Source organism: Thalia democratica, chromosome 5 (genome assembly GCF_965202585.1).
Source record: "Thalia democratica chromosome 5, ktThaDemo2.hap1.1, whole genome shotgun sequence".
NCBI lineage: Eukaryota > Metazoa > Chordata > Thaliacea > Salpida > Salpidae > Thalia > Thalia democratica.
This window is the reverse complement of record NC_139169.1, coordinates 40,676,563-40,695,753: the sequence shown is the minus strand read 5'-3', so window position 1 is coordinate 40,695,753 and position 19,191 is coordinate 40,676,563. Positions and strand designations below refer to the sequence as shown.

At 28.1% G+C, this 19,191-nt stretch overlaps 1 protein-coding gene across 1 annotated transcript; it reads left to right on the top strand.

The window, feature by feature from the left end:
* The first annotated feature begins 409 nt into the window (after nt 1–409).
* LOC145836530 (phospholipid-transporting ATPase ABCA3-like) lies at nt 410–18,683 on the top strand. Its single transcript, XM_082944325.1, has 21 exons — nt 410–547; nt 901–1,179; nt 2,155–2,310; nt 2,552–2,732; nt 3,434–3,516; nt 3,574–3,770; nt 3,886–3,950; nt 5,234–5,323; nt 5,433–5,549; nt 5,930–6,110; nt 6,357–6,561; nt 6,861–7,083; nt 7,493–7,636; nt 8,733–8,878; nt 9,992–10,108; nt 10,489–10,695; nt 15,665–15,852; nt 16,899–17,069; nt 17,722–17,912; nt 18,317–18,405; nt 18,579–18,683. The coding sequence occupies exons 1-21, from the start codon at nt 410–412 to the stop codon at nt 18,681–18,683; spliced, it is 3,273 nt and encodes a 1,090-aa protein (XP_082800451.1).
* Nucleotides 18,684–19,191: the final 508 nt, after the last annotated feature.

The window sequence follows — 19,191 nt, the reverse complement described above, 5'->3', positions numbered from 1 at the left end:
AAATTTTTAACAAGTTTTTTAGTATTGCTTTAATTTGTGTTTGGTTTATTTATAAACTTTCGCGTGTTAAACATAATTGTTTTACAATTTAAAATATGTGAAGTTTGATTGTATTTTACTAAAATGATTACATTGGTGTTGATTAATATTTATCAAAAAAATATTTAAATATTGAAAACAACTTTACTTTAATTTTTTATTTAAAAATTGTATATAAATAATTTAATTGTAGAATGTTGTTACAGTAATCAATGTGTATACAGAAACAAAAAAAAAAGTGAAATAGGTTTTTATTTATAAAATTAAACACAAACCTAAAAGTAAATGTTTATAAAACACTTTATTTTAGTAATCATAAAAATAAATAACTTTTACAAGACTGTTTAGTACATATGTTGAAATGTTTAAGATGAATTATTGGTTGGGTAGACATGATGACGACTATCTCCACGTTGAAGATTCTGAAGACACAAATTTCGATCCCAATTACTTCGAAGATGAACCTTCGAATTCTCAACCGGTTGTTGAAGTGAAAAATCTATGCAAAGTACATTTTTGAACATAAGCTATTGATATAAATTATACAAATAGCTATTACGTATTGTGTAATGGTAGTTGTACAATAATAGCCTTAATAAATAGATTGTAAGATCGATTAAACTTTTGGCTTATTGAATTAATGAAAAAAAAAATAGTTTCATCAAGTCAGTAAGCATCTATTTTTTTTTGTCAAATACTATTAATGTAAGGTTTCAAAACTATAATCTTGTTTTTCTAATTGTTCATGTTTATTGGTTGTCGTGTAAAATTTAAAGTTTTTTATTCAATAATTTCATTTTTATTTCTCCATATGAACAATTAGACACAATTAGACACAATTAGAATTTAAACTTCAAATAGACTTTCAGCCACCACAAAGTGAAGGCGGTGCGAAACTTGTCCTTCAGAATTTTCCAAAACGAGATATTCGTGTTGTTAGGCCACAACGGCGCCGGCAAGACCACCACCATGTCCATGCTGACCGGCTTCCTGCCGGCGAGTTCGGGGGACGCCACCGTCCACGGTCACTCGATAAGGACCAACATGGAAGGGGTGAGGAGCTCCATGGGCCTGTGCCCGCAGTTCAACATCCTCTTCAACTCGCTCACAGTAGACGAGCATTTGTACTTCTTCGCCAGAGTTCGTTTTGTTTGAATGTTTTAAACTTTAGAGTTAAATGTTTTTGTAAGAAATTTTTTTCATTAAATTTTGAGCTTTATTAGTGTTGTTGTGTTTCTTTGACATATAAAATTCTTGAGTTTAATAAATGTTGTAAAAGGCAATTAAGAAAAATGTTAAAAAGCCAAGGTATTAAACAGTCAAAAGTCGTAATTTTAAACTACATTTTAAAAAGTTTGTTGTAATGGAATTTGCAATAATTTACGCTTAAGGTGATTTTTACTTTTAACTTTAAACAATAGAAAAAAAAGTTTACATTTATTTTGTTTAATTATTTTAATAAGGATTTATTAGGGTTATTAAAATTATTAAATCATGAAAAGTAAAGGATTTTGATACTTTAAATTTTTTTTTGAAAATTCTTAGAATTTTAACTTTTAAAAAAATATTATTATATTAAAAACGATTTTATTTGTTATTTTTATTAGAAACTTTTTGTAGCTTAATGAAATTTAGTTTAACTTTTTAGATTTTATTAAATACAAAATTAAAGTGATTTTTACTACCATTAAACTTATTATGTACTAGTATTTTAGAAAGCCTTCATCAAAAATACTTATACAAAAAGTTTCTAATAATGATGTATTTGTTAAATGATAAAAACAGGAAAATCAAAGATTGTATCTTGATGATGATACTATTTATAGTATACCAATGGTAATACCTTGAATTCCTTTGAAAATGAATTGAACTATTTTATTTTCAAAATACAGTTTTACAAATTTAAATGAAATCAAAGTCATCTTAAGTAGCTCTGCTATATATTTTAACTATATTTAAACAATTAAAAGTATCTTTGTTTTAGGACTAAATAAGGGCATAAAAGTTAAATCTTGTAATTCATTGAAAATAATCAGAAATATTGAAATATAATCAGAAAACCTGGAACAAACTACAAAAAGATAACCACTATAGTTTATTAGCTTTAATTTTCAGCTAAAAGGTCTGTCGAAAGAACAAGCGATTATTGAAAGCAAAAAGCTGCAGGAAAATTTGAATTTAACTGATAAGAAAAACTTAAAATCGAAATATTTATCTGGAGGAATGAAAAGAAAACTTTCCATTGGGATTGCTCTTTGTGGAGGATCTAAAGTTTGTTTTTTAATAAAGAGTATGATAAAGTTCTGTTTCTAGATTAACATAATTTTTAATCAATCTTTTATTTAACACTGAAACTTATCTAAAAACCAGAATGCCTGCACTTGCTTTTTTTAAAACAGTAGTGATGTAAAAGTATTTTCAAATATTTTTTATCGACCTGAATTTTTAAAACAGTTAAAAAGTAAAAGACTCATACAATGTTTTTTTTGTATTATTTTTATATTCCGCACAGTACGTGATATTGGACGAGCCGACGACCGGGATGGATCCTTCATCGAGGAGGGATCTGTGGGGGGTTTTGGAGAATTACCGCCGATCCGCGTCAATTCTCCTCACCACCCACTACATGGACGAAGCGGACCACCTCGGAAGCAGGATCGCCATCATGATTGACGGAAGCATCAAGTGTTGCGGTTTTGTATTTGTTGTAGAAATTAAAGTATTATAAAGTATTTTTGTCTGTTTTAAATGCTTTTTTATGACTTACCTGCTTTATAATAGTTTAAATGATGGGTGAATATCCCGATATTTAACGTTTTATTTTTACTATTAACATTAAGTTATTGTTAAGGGCATACGGTGGTATGTACTTGTTTTTTTTGTAATTTAATCTTATTTTTTACATAATTAGTTAAACTACTTGAAACATTTTACCGCTTGTTAAAAAGTACATTTTCTAGAAATTTAAATCAAATTTTTAGTAAACTTTTCACAACTCCCATAAAATCGACCCTGAAATTTTTGACTCCATACCGTTGTATCGGATTTTTTTTACAAAACTGGTAACATTTCAAAAGTTATTTAATTTTTTTTTATCTTTTAAAAAGTTTCTTAAATACTCCAAACTTTAAAATAAGAGCTAATGCTAGTTTTTATTTAAAAAATGTTGGACCCCCCTCCATGCCCTTAATATTTTTTTATTGCTTTTAGTATTTTGTTTTCAAATTGAGTAAATAGCTAATGTAAGAGTATCCTGATATTAAATTTTGTGTTTAAGAAATTATTTTATTAACAAAAAAGAAAAGCTTGGTGGAATTATAATTACATTGTTTTGATTCGATGCTATATAAAAACTACGTTAATTTTTAAATTAGCTGATCAATAAATTTTTCAGGTTCTTCTCTTTTCTTAAAGAACATTTTCGGCCGAGGCTACCACGTTAAGCTCACCAAAAAGCCCGGTTGCGAAGTTTCAAAGGTAGTTGTTTTTTTTCTATATGCGCATTTACAAACTCAAACGCATCTAACATTAAAGCTGACCGAAATATTTCAACAACACATCGAGGAAGCGGTTTTTGAGAGCGAGCACGGATCCGAGATCTCCTATCTCCTCCCGTTCGAATCGTCCGCCAAGTTTTCCCGCCTTTTCGCCTCCCTCGACTCTCAACAGGAAGAACTGGCGATATTGGGCTACGGCGCCACCATAACCACCTTGGAAGAAGTGTTTCTCAGGTTTTTAAAGTTTTTGTTTTAACTGAAAGTATATAATTCGCTTAATATCAATATTTACGAAGAATAGATATTTCCTATTTAGTTCTATGAGTGTGTTATTTTGTAATTTTTACAGGGTAAATAACTTCGACTATAAAGGTGAAACAAAAGTTGATTTTTATGAGTTGGAGAAATCGAATTGTAAGTTTTAATCAATGTATAAACTTGTTAGTGTTTTGTTTGATCCGCTTTAACTACTTTCTCTCAAAGTTTTAATCAAAAATGCTTTTAACAGCGTTACTTGCAATCAACTTCAATTATAATTCTGGAATTAATTTACTTTTGGAACAATTCTGCGCACTTATAAAAAAAAGATGGATTCATTTCATAAGAAATTACAAGGTTTCTCAATCTGTTTGTTTTAACAATACGTTTTTAAGGTTTACTAAGCTTAACTTTTCATATAACATTTGAAACTTGTATAGTTTGCATCATACATGCATAATTAAGCCAGTTTTATAGTTTCATTGTTTAAAAAAAGTTTCTATTAAATCTATAAAAAACATATAAGAATTTTTAATTGAAAAGTGCAAAATCAATACTCTTAAAATTTACTTTCATTTTTGTACATATTTTTGTTATGAATTGGCTGTATGCTTAATGTCTTAGTTTTTAAAATGTAAAAAAAAACAGTCATTTTAAAGAAAGCTAATTATTGTTTTACAATTTTTTTGGAAATTACTTTTAGTTTAGCTCATGTAAATTCTTTATTAAACTACAAAATTTAATTTGCTTTTAGTGCTTAATTACTTTTGTTTTAAACTATATACAAAATTATATTCAAAAAATTTAACTTCGTACAAATTATATGATTTAAAAGTTCGTTTCAGCTTAGGAGCTTCAATAGAAATCTAACTTACTTAGACATAAATATAAAAAGTAATATCAACTATTTTCGTATAATATCAGTTTATACTCGAACTTTTTTATTTGTATTTTTTTGGAATTTATCTCAGTAGTCAACCGAAAATGGTATGCGATAAAAATCCATTACCTTATTTAATTGATCGTTATGTTGATTATTGTTTTTCAAGTTTTTCGCTTTAAGTATAAACTAACTTGTTTATATTTAAAATAGGTGTTGTTGGCACAAATTCTTGTACCTCTACTGTTCGCACTTGTGGCTGTGCTAAGCAGTAAATTTGTTCTTTTCGTACAACCTGATAATATGCCTATTGGTAAGTTTTTGATTAAATATTTGTATAGTTTAAGTTTTAAGTTTAAACATGTTGTATGCTTAAGTAATTTGAGTATTACATGGAAAATCTTTTTAGTTAAGTTTGATTCGTTGTAAGTAAGATAAGTGAACTAATCAAGATTCTTAAGAAAAGCTGTATCTGCCTGTAGAAAGGACAACTTGATTTGTTCAAGTCAAACTTCTAAGACATTTTAATTAAAAAAATATATTGAGTAATTTTTTGCAGATTTAAATTTAGACGAATACGGCAAAACAAATGTTCTGATAGAAGCTTCAACAAACAATGAACTGTTTGAAAACTACAAAAAATACTTAGGTTTTTTTTCTGGAACAATTTTTAAAACTTCAAATTTAATTATTTTAAAGTTTTTCTAAAATTTGTAGTAGCTGCATTACTTATATTAATGATATAATAATATTCATAGAAACTGGTCATCAGGTAATGCGAGTTGAAAATTTGAGTAAAAGTATTTTGAATGAAAAAGCAAAACAAAAACTGACAGATTTTAACACCAAACACATCATTGCAGCACAGTTTACTGGTAAGTTTTTTATTCGGAGTTTTCAAGTATCAACGTAAAACACAATTCAAAAGTTTAAGTTAATAGAAAAAAAAGAAAGTTTGCTATCATTATTTTTTTTCACTTGTATTTTAAATTATTTAAAAATGTTCCTTGCAAATACTTATTTAAAAAAGTGTAATAAAAAACAAACTTTAAGTACAACAAACCAACAGTTATGTGTTAGTGAAATAAAAAGAATTTGATTCACGACTTATGTTTGCTCAACAATGTTTGCTCAATTAATAGTAATAGAATCTTTAATTTTGATAAATATCTTACCCAACGTAGTTTTTTAGAAAAAAAAAAGTTTAAAGTTATCTTCAAGTCAATGGATCAGATAAGCTATAACTTGAATACAGATGGGAACATTACAGCGTGGTACAACGCCGAATCGTTGCACTCAGCAGCAATTTCTCTTCTATACCTCGATGTTGCTTGGATGAGGTCTCACATTGGTAATTTCAACATACAAGTCACCAACGCGCCATTGCAGCGGGGAGACAAAAACATGAAATACGATTCTTTCCTCGGACTGATATCGTGAGTTTTTTGTTTAACTCGAGCTGAGTTTGAGTGTTTTTTTTTTCACTGAAAAGTGTTTTTTGAAAACTTTCATACATCGATAATTAACATCTGGTTATTATAAGCAGTTTTCAATATTAAACTACTGCAATAATTATACAAGAAATGTTTTATTTTTTAAAGTCTTGTGTAAACCTAGTACAATTCATATGCTTAAAATTCAAAAATGTAGTCAGCGCTGTAACCAAAAACTCGTTGCAACAGAATAGTAAGCGGGTTCATCGTTGCACTGAACATGATTCTGGGATTTTCGTTTCTTTCAGCATCGTTCGTGGTTTTTGTGCTGAACGAAAGAAGCGAAGGTGCTGCTTTATTGCAGAAAATTGCAGGACTTTCTCCTTTCATATTCTGGACCTCTGCTTTTGTTTTCGACTTTTTGAACTTTTGTATTCCTTGCGCTATCACAACGGTTAGTCTTTTTTTGAAAAGCGTTTTGTAAAGAATTAAAAATATATAATCTCACTTTAGTATGTAAATAATCAAAATAGTTACTTTTAAACTTTACACACTAATCTGAATTTTGCAAAAGGTATAAGTTTGCTGTTCTTAGAAATATAGTATAATATTTTTTTTGTCTGAATAAAACATTTGTTATAGATACTGTGAAATGTTTCATGCAGAAGTATTTTGATAAGGGCTTAATAACTTTTAAGTTATAAGAGAATACCAACTTTCTTAAATCAAACCTTTGACGATTTTCTGTCACAGTTGTTCTACGGGCTGACGGGAATGGAAATATACGAGGACCATCTCGGCACACTGCTGCTCGTATTCGCCCTGTACGTCCACTGCATGCTGCCGTTCGTGTACGCGTCGTCCTACCTCTTCGCCGAATCCTCCGCTGCCCTCGTCAGAATCACCTTGTTCAACGTGCTCACCGGTTTCATTCCGCTCGTCGCTTACATTATCCTCTACATTGTGTCGTTCTACGGTGAGTTTGTGTAAGGGGGCTAGGGCTTATCATTTTAGGTATTTTTCATAGATTTAAACATTTTAGTATTATTTTTGTTTAATTCCGTAATCTCTTTAAAACTAATAAATTTTGCTTTACGAATTTGATTTAGTTGTAAGAAAATTTATAAGTTCTTTTAGTGTTTAAAGAAATTGTTAAAGTTGTCCAGAAAGATAACAAGTATAGATTAATGATAAGATTTTTAATGATATTCTTTTTTAAAATTCTACTCGTAAAAAACTATTTGAATACATTTTAAGTTTTTGATTAGCTTTAGACATTCATACTCTTTTAAAAGGTTTTGTTTAGAGATGAACAAAATATGTTCATATATTCTAGTACATTTTTTGTGTTGTTTCTATTCGATTTTCATATTGTTTATTAACAGGAGTGGAAACTGCAGTTTATGAGTATTTCTTGTTTTTATTCCCACAGTTTTCGTTAGGCGTTGCATTTTTGGACATCTACCGAAACAACAAAGAACTGGAAATTTGCAGTAAAACAGCAAATAAATTTAGTTGCGATCGACTGGGTAGTTTATTTGAATAAGTAATTATTAATTAAATTTCTTAATTGTTCTTTTGGAAAACAGTTTTAGATTTTTATTTTGATTTTTTAGTCAGTTTTAACTTTCTAGTTTTTCTTTAACAAGTATAAAAACATATTTGTAAATCAAAATTTAATTTTAAATGCTCTTTTCATCATCAAAGTTTTGTTCATAAGTTTGAAAACAAAAACGTTTTATCTTAAAATTATTTTTTCAAGACAAGCTTATTCGTAAATATTGAGTGTAATTTTGAAAACTTTAGCAAAACAGGGTAGTCAGAGGCCACACGCTCAGGCAAGCTCAGGTTAGTTTGTATAATTTTGTAACTTTTTTTTTTAAACTCAGGTTAGTTTAAAGATTTTTTGTGAAACTCAAACAAGGTTAACTGGGTTCAGCTTTCAATATTGTATTTTTTAGTTAGCTTGTGTTCTGCTAATATTTTTTTGTTAATTTTATGGTGTTGGTTTCAATTGCTGAATAAAGTTTTCCACTTTTAACTAGCTTTGCTTTGATCAAATTTTTGAAATTAAAGTATTTATGAAAACATGAACAGTTTTAATTAGAAAGTTTTAGTGATCATTGCTTGTTATATTATAAATTTAATTTATTCTACATGTTTAATTGTAATTACACTAATTATTACTTATTGTAATTAAAAAAAAGTTTTAAGATTTAATTAAGCACACAAAAAAGAATATATATTTACTTTTAGCTCTGCATATAGACTTTGTTAAGTCTTCAATGTTGTATTTAAAAAAAGATCTAATGGTTTTGAAAAAGTATGTTTTAAAGCGTTTTTTTTTAAACATAGAGCTAGGAAGAATTTATTTACATTCATGATGTTATAGTAATTACAATTTTTATAGTAATAAAAAATTACAACAAAACTGTATAACAGTCTCAGAGATAATTAAAATCTATTTGAAAGGTTTCTCAAACTCAGGCAAGTTCATCACAGTAACCCAGGCTAGTTTTTGTTTACTCAATGGTTCATAGAGTGGCAACTTTGGCGAAAGCAAACCAGTAATGAACCTGGTTTCTCTATAATTTAAACCAACTTTTTTTATATAATTGTTTGTAGGTATAACTCCCCAGCAAAATTATTTGTCCTTCCAATCGCCCGGTGTTGGAAGATCCGCGGTGTTTCTGTTCATCCACGGAACTTTGTGGTGGCTCGTACTGCTCCGTATCAACTATCCCGGAAAAATGTTCAGTTTCGGTCTGCTGGTTTGTTTCGTTTGTATGAAGTGTGTTAATATTTTGTGTTTTTTACTTGACATTGTTTGATTTGCAGAGGGCGAAACGAAAAAAGCAAAATGTCTCCTCTCAAGTTAGTTGATATAAAATTGATATTTAAATATTTTTATCAGTTATTGAAAAAATATTCTGCCGGGTAACTGTTAGTTTTTAAAACTAAAGTGTACTACTAAATAAAATAGTTATACAGCAGTGTTTATTTTAACTCCCTAAAACTATAATGTTTTAGTTAAACTTGTTGTAGTTAATTCTTTTTTTAGCTAAAAATTACATTAATCTAATCTTATTGAATAGTTTGATTTACGCTAGTATGTTGTGGCGAATCAACAGCCATCTGTTACTTTGTTTATATCAAATTTCGTGAATTTATTAATTTTATTCTTATCTTTGAGATAATTCGTAAGTTTGTGTGAAATATATACGTTAATAACTGTGTCCAGTTTATTGATGAAGCACAATACAAAAAGCTTAGTTGATTTGGAAATTGAATCTGGTTTTCTAGCGCAGTGGTTCTTGGCCGTGCACAGTAAATTACTAGAAAATAAGCTTTTTTTACACTAGACTGTTTAAAAAATAATCTAATGTACAAAAGGTTATATCTTCTATGAGTTTTGAAATTTTTAGCAGTAAAATAAGGTGTTAAGAAATGTTAATTTGTGTCATATTTAACTTTTTCTAGTAGAAAAATACAAAACAAACGTGTTTAACAAATTCTTTATTTATTTATTTACTAACAAGTAAAGCAATCTTATGCACACTATTGTCTAAAGTTGTGCACACCGTTAAAATCAATGTTTAGCGCAATTAATTGTTACAGTTTTTTATAAACCGAAGTAAAAGATAAAAAAATCTATATGGAAAAATTCACTAACAGTTTTATATTCATTAAACTTAGTCCCAGTGTAAAGAAAACTGTTTTCAAAAACCAATGATAGAAATTTGTTAAGGAATTTTTTTATGCAAATACTAAGTCATTTAAATTTTGACCATAAAAAAGAAGTTTGTTATAGAAAAACTTAGCATTGAAATAACCCAAACTTATAATAATATTTTATATATTAAAAACAATGTATAACAAACTAGACAAAGAAAAGTGATGATTTTACAGTCGAAGACGAAGATGTAGTTTTTGAAAAACAAAGAATAAATTCAATGCAAGATAATCCTACCGATTTACTGGTTGTTAAAAATCTCACAAAGGTAGCTTTTACTTTTAAAGTACAATATTATTAAACTAAATCATTGCTAAGTTTTATATTAAAGCTTTTTAGATTTTTGTCTTATGTTTTGAATAAATAATTTAATTTTTTTTGTATATGTTCTATAAAAAATATTTCGTAAAAGCACAACTGTAGTTTACTTATACATAAAAGTACATACTTGAATTAAGAAAACTACTTTTGATGTAACTCGTAAAAGTAAGCTTTATATCAAAACCGTTAAAAATCAGTATTTTCAAAATGAAAGATCCTTTAAAAAATTATAAGGTAAATTTTAGATTTTGCACGTAAAAGTGTTCTGTTGGCTCCCCAGAATCTACAAACTTAATATTTTTATTTAACAAATCAACTCTCTTTTAGGTGTACGAAAAAAAGTTTACAAAAAGCAAGAAGTTTCTAGCAGTGGACAGTGTGACGTTCGGTTTGGGGCGGGGCGAATGTTTCGGGCTTCTCGGCGTGAACGGGGCCGGAAAGACCACCACGTTCAAAATACTGACGGGCGACCACCGACTCACGAGTGGTCAGGCTCACTTGTCCAATTACGAAGTCACTGAAAATTTACCACAGGTTTGAGTTGAACTGGATTTTATTATTAAAAGTTTTGAGTTCTTAAACAAAAACTTTTGAAGTCAAGATATTAACAAGTTGAATTGTAGGTTTCGTATTGTAGGGTGTGAACGAAACTTGCTGCATCAAATATTTTAATCAATGATATAAATGCAGAACTTTTTTTCATTTTAATTTAACTATTTAGAATAGCAGTTTATTTTTATTTTGGCATAGAGAGTTACCTCTTTTTTAAAACATGAGGCAGTAGATTTAACAAACATGTTCAAACGGTATACTATCAAAATCCACCCGCGTTCAAAATCCACCCGATCAAAATCCACCCGCGTTCAAAATCTACCCGATCAAAATCCACCCGAGTCAAAATCCACCCGATCAAAATCCACCCGAGTCAAAATCCACCCGATCAAAATCCACCCGAGTCAAAATCTACCCGATCAAAATCAACCCGAGTCAAAATCCACCCGATCAAAATCAACCCGGTTCAAAATCCATCCGATCAAAATCCACCCGATCAAAATCAACCCGACTCTAAATCCACCCGTTTCAAAATCCACCCGATCAAAATCCACCCGATCAAAATCCACCCGGTTCAAAATCCACCCGATCAAAATCCACCCGGTTCAATTTCCACCCGATCAAAATCAACCCGACTCAAAATCCACCCGATCAAAATCCACCCGATCAAAATCCACCCGATCAAAATCCACCCGGTTAAAAATCCACCCGATCAAAATCCACCCGGTTTAAAATCCACCCGATCAAAATCAACCCGAGTCAAAATCCACCCGATCAAAATCCATCCGAGTCAAAATCCACCCGATCAAAATTCATCCGAGTTAAAATCAACCCGAGTCAAAATCATACCGACACAAAATCAACCAAAGTTAAAATCCAACCGAATCGAAACAAGCACCTTGTTTATTTATTTCTTTTTAAATCAAGTATCATTTAAACAAATCTCACCGCTCTAAAGTACCAATCTTTAACAAGTTTTATTTAAAAAACACTTATAAAATCTTGTATTTTTGTCCCTTATAAATTGACCTAAGAATATAAAAACTGTACTACAGATTGAACTTATTTTGTGAAGTTTTCTGAGTTGTTATTTGGTATTTTTGCTTATTATAAGGAATTTTTGACAAAAATATTTTTGTTTTTTCGATTACTGAATATAATTTTGAATAGCTACAGCCGGCAAGCAGCTTTTAAAGGAACTGTTGTTTTTGATATAAGTATAACTATAAGAGCTAATAAAAGTTAAACAACGTCAGGATAAATAAATTAAAGTTTTACTATACAAATATGACTATGTTAAAACTTTTAGAAAACTAAAGGATGTGCCAGAAAAAATAATCTAGTATCATCTCAATCACAATTACACGACAATGAATTATAATTTACTGTTTCTAGGTATAAAATTTAATAATTTAGAACTTTTAAGTAATTTTTAAACAAATACGTCACACGATATAATTTTATAAAAACTGAGTATTAAAAGTGAAAGCTACCATTTATACTACAAATTAATCCATTTAATTTAGGATCAGCAAACTGCGGCCCTCGAAGTGTAAATATGTGGCCCTCGAGCATGTAAATTTGGTCCGCTAAACGAAACAAAATTTAAATTGAAATTTTCAAAAAAAGAAAAAGAAATTATAATAGTTTGTTTTTAAGTTCCTGAATATCATTTAAAAACCATTTATTATGCTTAAGCCTTAGATGTGAAAAAAGACAGATAGTAAATCTAGAAGTTTTTCTTTATAGTTTAGACTTTACTTTTCCTTTTAAACAACAAAAGTTTACAGACTTGGATAAATTACTTATATAATATTGCAAAGTTTTTTTAATTGGCAGTTTTACACGTTTTTAACTTTTAAAAACACGGTGACTGGGTTGAAGTAACTGTTGTACTTTTTTTGTTTCAAAAAGTTGCAACCCGAAAAACTTTAGATAGATTATTAAGGTATTTAAAGGTTTTAAAAGAAAAACTTACACTGTTTAAAAAAGTTATTAAATGTCTTTTTATACCATTTTTAGAAACTATAGTACAAAAATAAAATTTTGTAAAATTTTTAGAACATACAAATACACACTGTTTTGTGTCATGTCGTATTTATCTATTACTGAAATCTTCAAGATCTTAACGTTTTACATATATTTTAACGTTTTTCAAGATCTTTACGTTTTATGTTTAGTTTAATTTGTCTACTAAACAATTTGTTATAACAATAGTTGTCTTTACCGTTTAAATTCGTTATAACCAATATAAAATTTTGTTTAATTTTAATATTGTTTCATTTTTAATAAAATTACTTAAAATTTCTTAAGTTTTAACAAATGGACTTTTTTTATATGAAGATTATATTTAAAAAAAATAGTGGTAAATAATAACATTTCCATTTCTATGAATTAAAAAATATCAATTAACAATATAATATTGAACAGTAAATAATAATTTATCTTACTTAATTACAATTTCAATGCAACTTTATATTTATAAAAAAACATAAAACGTTTACAACTAATTAATTAAAAACATGCAGTTATAGCTTTTAACTTAAATTGTCGGAAATTAATTCAAGAACATTTATCGCATGTGAATTAAAAGTTTTAGATTAGAAAATTTTAAATTTAAAATTTAAACGTTAACCAAAAGAGATTAAATTTTATAAAACCACTCAATTAATCAGTTTCAAAACTGGCCTTAACCTATTAAAAAAATTAATAATACGATCGTTTAAGTTAATACAGTCTGGTACAAAAATTCATAAAAATAACTTATACTTGAATTTAAACTCTCTTGTCTGAAATACATACTTTTTTAATGAACATATGTAAAAATAGAACATTTTAATAATAAATTAAAAATGTTATAAGTTTTTTTTCGTAATATTTGTTATAAATATAGTTTCATTTCTAAAAAACTCAATTTATTTGTTTACTACTACAATTCTAAAGTATATAATTTCCCTAGCTCAAGTCTAACTACCAACTTTTTTAACTGTTTTAAATCAATTTTATTGTTTTCTATCTAATTTTTGTTACAAATATTTTTTAGTTATTTTTTTTTAATTTATACAATAATTTGAGCTGCTATTATCTTTTTTTCAAAGTGTTTAAGTTATTTGAATTTTATTTTATTAAATGTTTTTTTTATAAACCATCTATTTTTGAAAAAACTAAAAATTGTTTCGTCTAAGATAACTAAAGTTATAAGTTGTTTTTAATTAGATAACAACTTAATTTGCTAGTTTTTAACTAATAGTACAAATTTACAAGCTATTTGAGCAAACTCAATGAATTGTAGAGTCGATATTTGTTTTATGTAAAGGACTTTAGAATTCATAGAAAAATGTTTAGCTTTTTAATTTGTACTATTAGTTAAAAACTAGCAAATTAAGTTGTTATCTAATTAAAAACAACTTATAACTTTAGTTATCTTAGACGAAACAATTTTTAGTTTTTTCAAAAATAGATGGTTTATAAAAAAAACATTTAATAAAATAAAATTCAAATAACTTAAACACTTTGAAAAAAAGATAATAGCAGCTCAAATTATTGTATAAATTAAAAAAAAATAACTAAAAAATATTTGTAACAAAAATTAGATAGAAAACAATAAAATTGATTTAAAACAGTTATTGATTTCTTACATATTCCTCATTTATATTTTTAGTAAATTAGTTTTCGTATTTTTATATTAAAATTTATGTTCTGTTTTTAAAAATTACTAATAAAAGAAACGTAAATAAATTGTTTAATAAACGACAAATAAAAGCGCTCAAAATATTTGGTCCTAAGTCCTTTTGCACGAACATACCTTAAAGTTATCGAGTCGCACACCAAAAATATCTTTTAACGTCTTTTCCACGTCTAAAAACAATAATGTTTAAAATATAATTAATAGGTGATAGTTTTTCCAAATTTAACAAAGGATTTTTATTTTATTATCACGTAGCAATTTTATATAATTCTTTATCTATATTTTATTTTTTATAAATACTGTTAGTTAAAATTTTTTATATAATAAAATATTGTATGTAATACTATTTTGAAATTTAAGTAAAGCACAAAACACAAAACTTTTTACATCAAAAAAAAAAACTCAAAAATTTTAGATTAATATTTTAATATTCTTTTTGTAACATTTTATTAACATTTTCATAAATTTACATTATTTGGTATTTGATTTTTGTAATTTTCTTTAGTTTAATAAATGTTATTAAAGATTCTTCTAATTTATAAACTTCTATAGTTTTGATATTTTAATTTACTACGAGTTATCCTTAGTAAATATTTTTATTTAATTATGATTGAATTTGAGAAATTATATTAGAAGGAAGTTTAAATGGATTAAAACTGAGCGTAATTCTTTTTTTATTTTATTTTAACTTCTTTTTTTAAAAGTAACACCAACACTACTGAACTGGGTTGATTTTGATTGGGTGGATTTTGATCTGGGTTGATTTTGATCGGGTGGATTTTGATCGGGTGGATTTCGATCGGGTGGATATTGAACCGGGTGGATTTTGATCGGGTGGATTTTGACTTGGGTGGATTTTGACTCGGGTTGATTTTGATCGGGTTGATTTTAATCGGGTGGATTTTGAACCGGGTTGATTTTGATCGGGTGGATTTTGAACCGGGTTGTTTTTGAACGGGTGGATTTTGACTCGGTTGGATTTTGACTTGGGTGGATTTTGATCGGGTGGATTTTGACCCGGGTGGATTTTGATCGGGTGGATTTTGAACCGGGTGGATTTTGATCGGGTGGATTTTGACCCGGGTGGATTTTGATTGGGTGGGTTTTGACTCGGGTGGATTTTGATCGGGTGGATTTTGATCGGGTGGATTTTGATCGGGTGGATTTTGATCGCGGGTGGATTTTGATTGCGGGTGGATTTTGAACGTGTCCCGTTCAAACATATTTTCAAGTAGCACAATTTTATGGTTTCATTCGTTCCAGTTTCAGTATCAACTTGGGTACTGCCCCCAGTTTTCCGCACTCATCGACCAGATGACAGGGGGCGAAATGTTGCGCATGTTCGCCAAAATAAGGGGAATTCCCAACAAGCTGATCGGAGTTTACGCGGAGGAGCTGTCGAGGTTGCTGCACTTCGAGGAGTACCTGCACGAACAGTGCGGTTTTTACAGGTTTGTGAAAGTATTTCGCGCAAGTATGATGAAAATTTGCTCACTTTAATGATGTCAACTTTATGTTAAACAAAGATTGTTTGCGAAGTTTTTTTTGATAATTGTTTTAAAAAGTGGTACTTTTTGTTTAGTTAAGCAAAAATAGACATTTTTAATTAAAAAAAACGTTAGGGTTGATTAAAATAGTTGAAGATTTGATTGCAGGGTTAATGAATAATAACCAATGATAAAGTAAACATTTCACCCTTATAATAAAGGCATTCAGAATAAGATATATTAACATTTTAAATAAATATATGTTTTTTTAAATACAGCACCTCCTTTAGTTGATAAAAACTGTTGTCCCCTCGTGCAAATTTGACAGCTACCCACTTTATATATAATATGTTGCTTACATTTTAGCAGTTTTTTTCTGTTTTTATAATTTTTAAAGTTAGCTTTATGTATATACTTTGTTAAAGTGGCATTACAAATGTTTTGTAAAAGTTGAATAAACAAAGATCTAGCGACCAAACCTTTCGAATCTATTAAGATTAAATAGACAATAAAAGTCTTTAAGTGGAAAAATTTATAGTGCTCAAACACAGGCGGTTAGCGAGAACAATTAAAAATACAGTTGTACAGCTATATTTAATTATAGTATTAAATATTATATTTAAGTCTAGCGTAAGGTAGTATAAAAATTAAATCTGTTTAACGTTATGAACTAATCTTTAGAAGCACAACATATTTCAGTAAAATTTAAGTTTAATGTTTAGTTTGTTCTATGATTTTATCAACCGACATTGTTTATAACCAGAAATAATTTATATTGTCAGAAATATTTTGGGTTGGAGTTGAAAGGCTCTCATATTTAGTACAACTATAATGAGAGAATTTTGTGTTTTAAAACGATTTACTGAATAATCTAGTATGCGCAGAATTTTCCCTTAATGATTCCCTGTGCACAGCTTTTGAAACGATTTAAAATCACTGAACTGGATCACAATAAATAGTTACCATCTTAAAATCACTTATATTTAAAAATGTTAACTATGACGTCACAGCGGAGGAAACAAGCGCAAATTGAGCGTGGCGATTGCGTTGATGGGAAACACGAAGCTGGTTTGTTTGGATGAACCATCAGCTGGCATGGATCCTCACTCGCGACGACTCATGTGGAACGTGATCAGTGAAGCGAGAAAGCGCGGGAAATCTGTTCTCATCACTACTCACAGGTTAGTCCATTGCAGAATTGAATCGTTTATTTTTTTTTAGAAAATCTTTATGTTAGATATAGACTTTACAAAATGGTTTTTAGATTGGTTAGTGTTTTATGTTATACTTTTGTCATTTTTTATTTTTATTAAGACTTTATAGCTATGTGATATAATTTTATTTATTTATATCTTTATGCATATAACTTCTATAGAAGTATTATAACTACTTAACTATACAATGAACATCTTTAGAATTTATTTTTATTATTTTTTAAAGAATTATGAAAGACTAAAACTACCCCCAGTTTCAATAATTTTTATATAAATGTATTTTCTATCATCTAAGATTAACTTTTTTTACAACTAGTTTTATATTGTGCTTCAAAATTAGTGATTAACCGGATCCCTATTAAAAATCAGCCAAATCCATGTATAATGTTGATCACTAATTAAACTAGGACTACTTTAAACTGTTCAATTTCTTGTACTTCTAACAATTTAATTAAACTTTTTTTTAAATTAAACCTGATTATCAACTGGCAAGTTCCTTTAGTTTACATAAGTAAGCGGTTGATGACTCTAAAATTGAAATCTTAATAAATAAAACTTGAAAACATTTTGCGTTTATGTTGTAATTTACCAAGTAGCATATTATTTTTGTAAATTTTAGTATGGAGGAGTGTGAAGCCTTATGCACGCGTCTCGCCATCATGGAGAGCGGAAAAGTTGTGAAAATAGGAAGCCCTCAACACTTGAAAAACAGGTTCGGCAAGGGATACAATCTCGAGGTTTCCGTGTCTAATGACAGTGACGCCAGTTACAGAAGCAATGTGAAAGAGAGAGTTTACTCAGAGTTAACAGGTTTTTAAAATGTGTATAGTCATTTGTGATTGAAGTTTAATTAAAGGTTTAAATTTTCGATTAAACAGAAACTAGTTTAAGTTTTTGTCTAAATTCTTAGTAATTTTTTGTAAGTTTGATACGAAACCTTTTCTAAACAAATTGTTAACTTATTTATTAAGTACTAAACTGTTTTAAATGCTATTTTTTACTTTTTACTAAAAAAATTAGTTGCAGAGTTTCTTTAAAACCTTTTAAAACAGCGTTTTTTAATTTCATGAGTTAAAATTATGATAAGGAGTTTAAGCTGCATAGTAGATCTTAAACCATTTCGTAAGTATAGTTAAAATAAAAGCATTGTTCCATTGAATTGAAAAATATTTTAAGAAGAAAATAATAAAATGATTATTTAGAATAATTTACAGGTAGCAAATGTGTGGATGAATATCACAACATAATCGTATTTGATGTTCCACAATTTGATGTTGATGGCAACAAAACATCTCTTGCACAAGTTTGACTAAACAATTTTTTTTTGTATAATTAATATTCAACTTTCACTAAAGTTTAAAGTTGTTTAAGCTTCATAATTTTACTCGAAACCGAGAAAAGTTTAAATACGTTTACTATGAATATCCTTTCTACTGAATCAAATATATTTTTAATTGAATTAAATAAAAACTACAGGCATTTGAGATTGTAGAAAATTTAAAAGATGAGTTGAATTTAGACGGTTACACACTAACGCAAAAGTCTTTGGAGCAAGTCTTCATTGGTCTTGTACATCGCTGAATTTTATTTATTTATCTCTGAATAGTGTGTCGTGATTTTAAGCTCCTTTTTCTTTGTTATCTTGAGTTATTTGTTGTTTTACTTTTAAAGTTCAAAACTAAATGTGGCTAAAAAAGTGTATCTTATGTTCTCATATCACAGATACTGATCTACCTTTTGTTGAAAATATTTGGGCAAGATGATTGTTTTATAGCTTAAAATATAAATTCACAAAAATTCAATATAATTATAAACATTCTGGTCGTACTCTTACATAAACTCTATTATTGTTCTACAAAATATTATGTCAAATATAATAGCGCAAGTACTTGAATTCTGAAATACTTGATATTTATTTTTAACCGTTGCGAAGTAGGAAAGATTAAGAGCTAGCAATAAAATGAAATTAGTAGATTATAACTAGTGTCGAAATGCGGTTAATATTGAGTTTTATTAAAAAAAAGTTCTTTATATTTTACTATGCAATCATCCACAACAAACTAACTTAAATAAAACTAATTAAAATTTT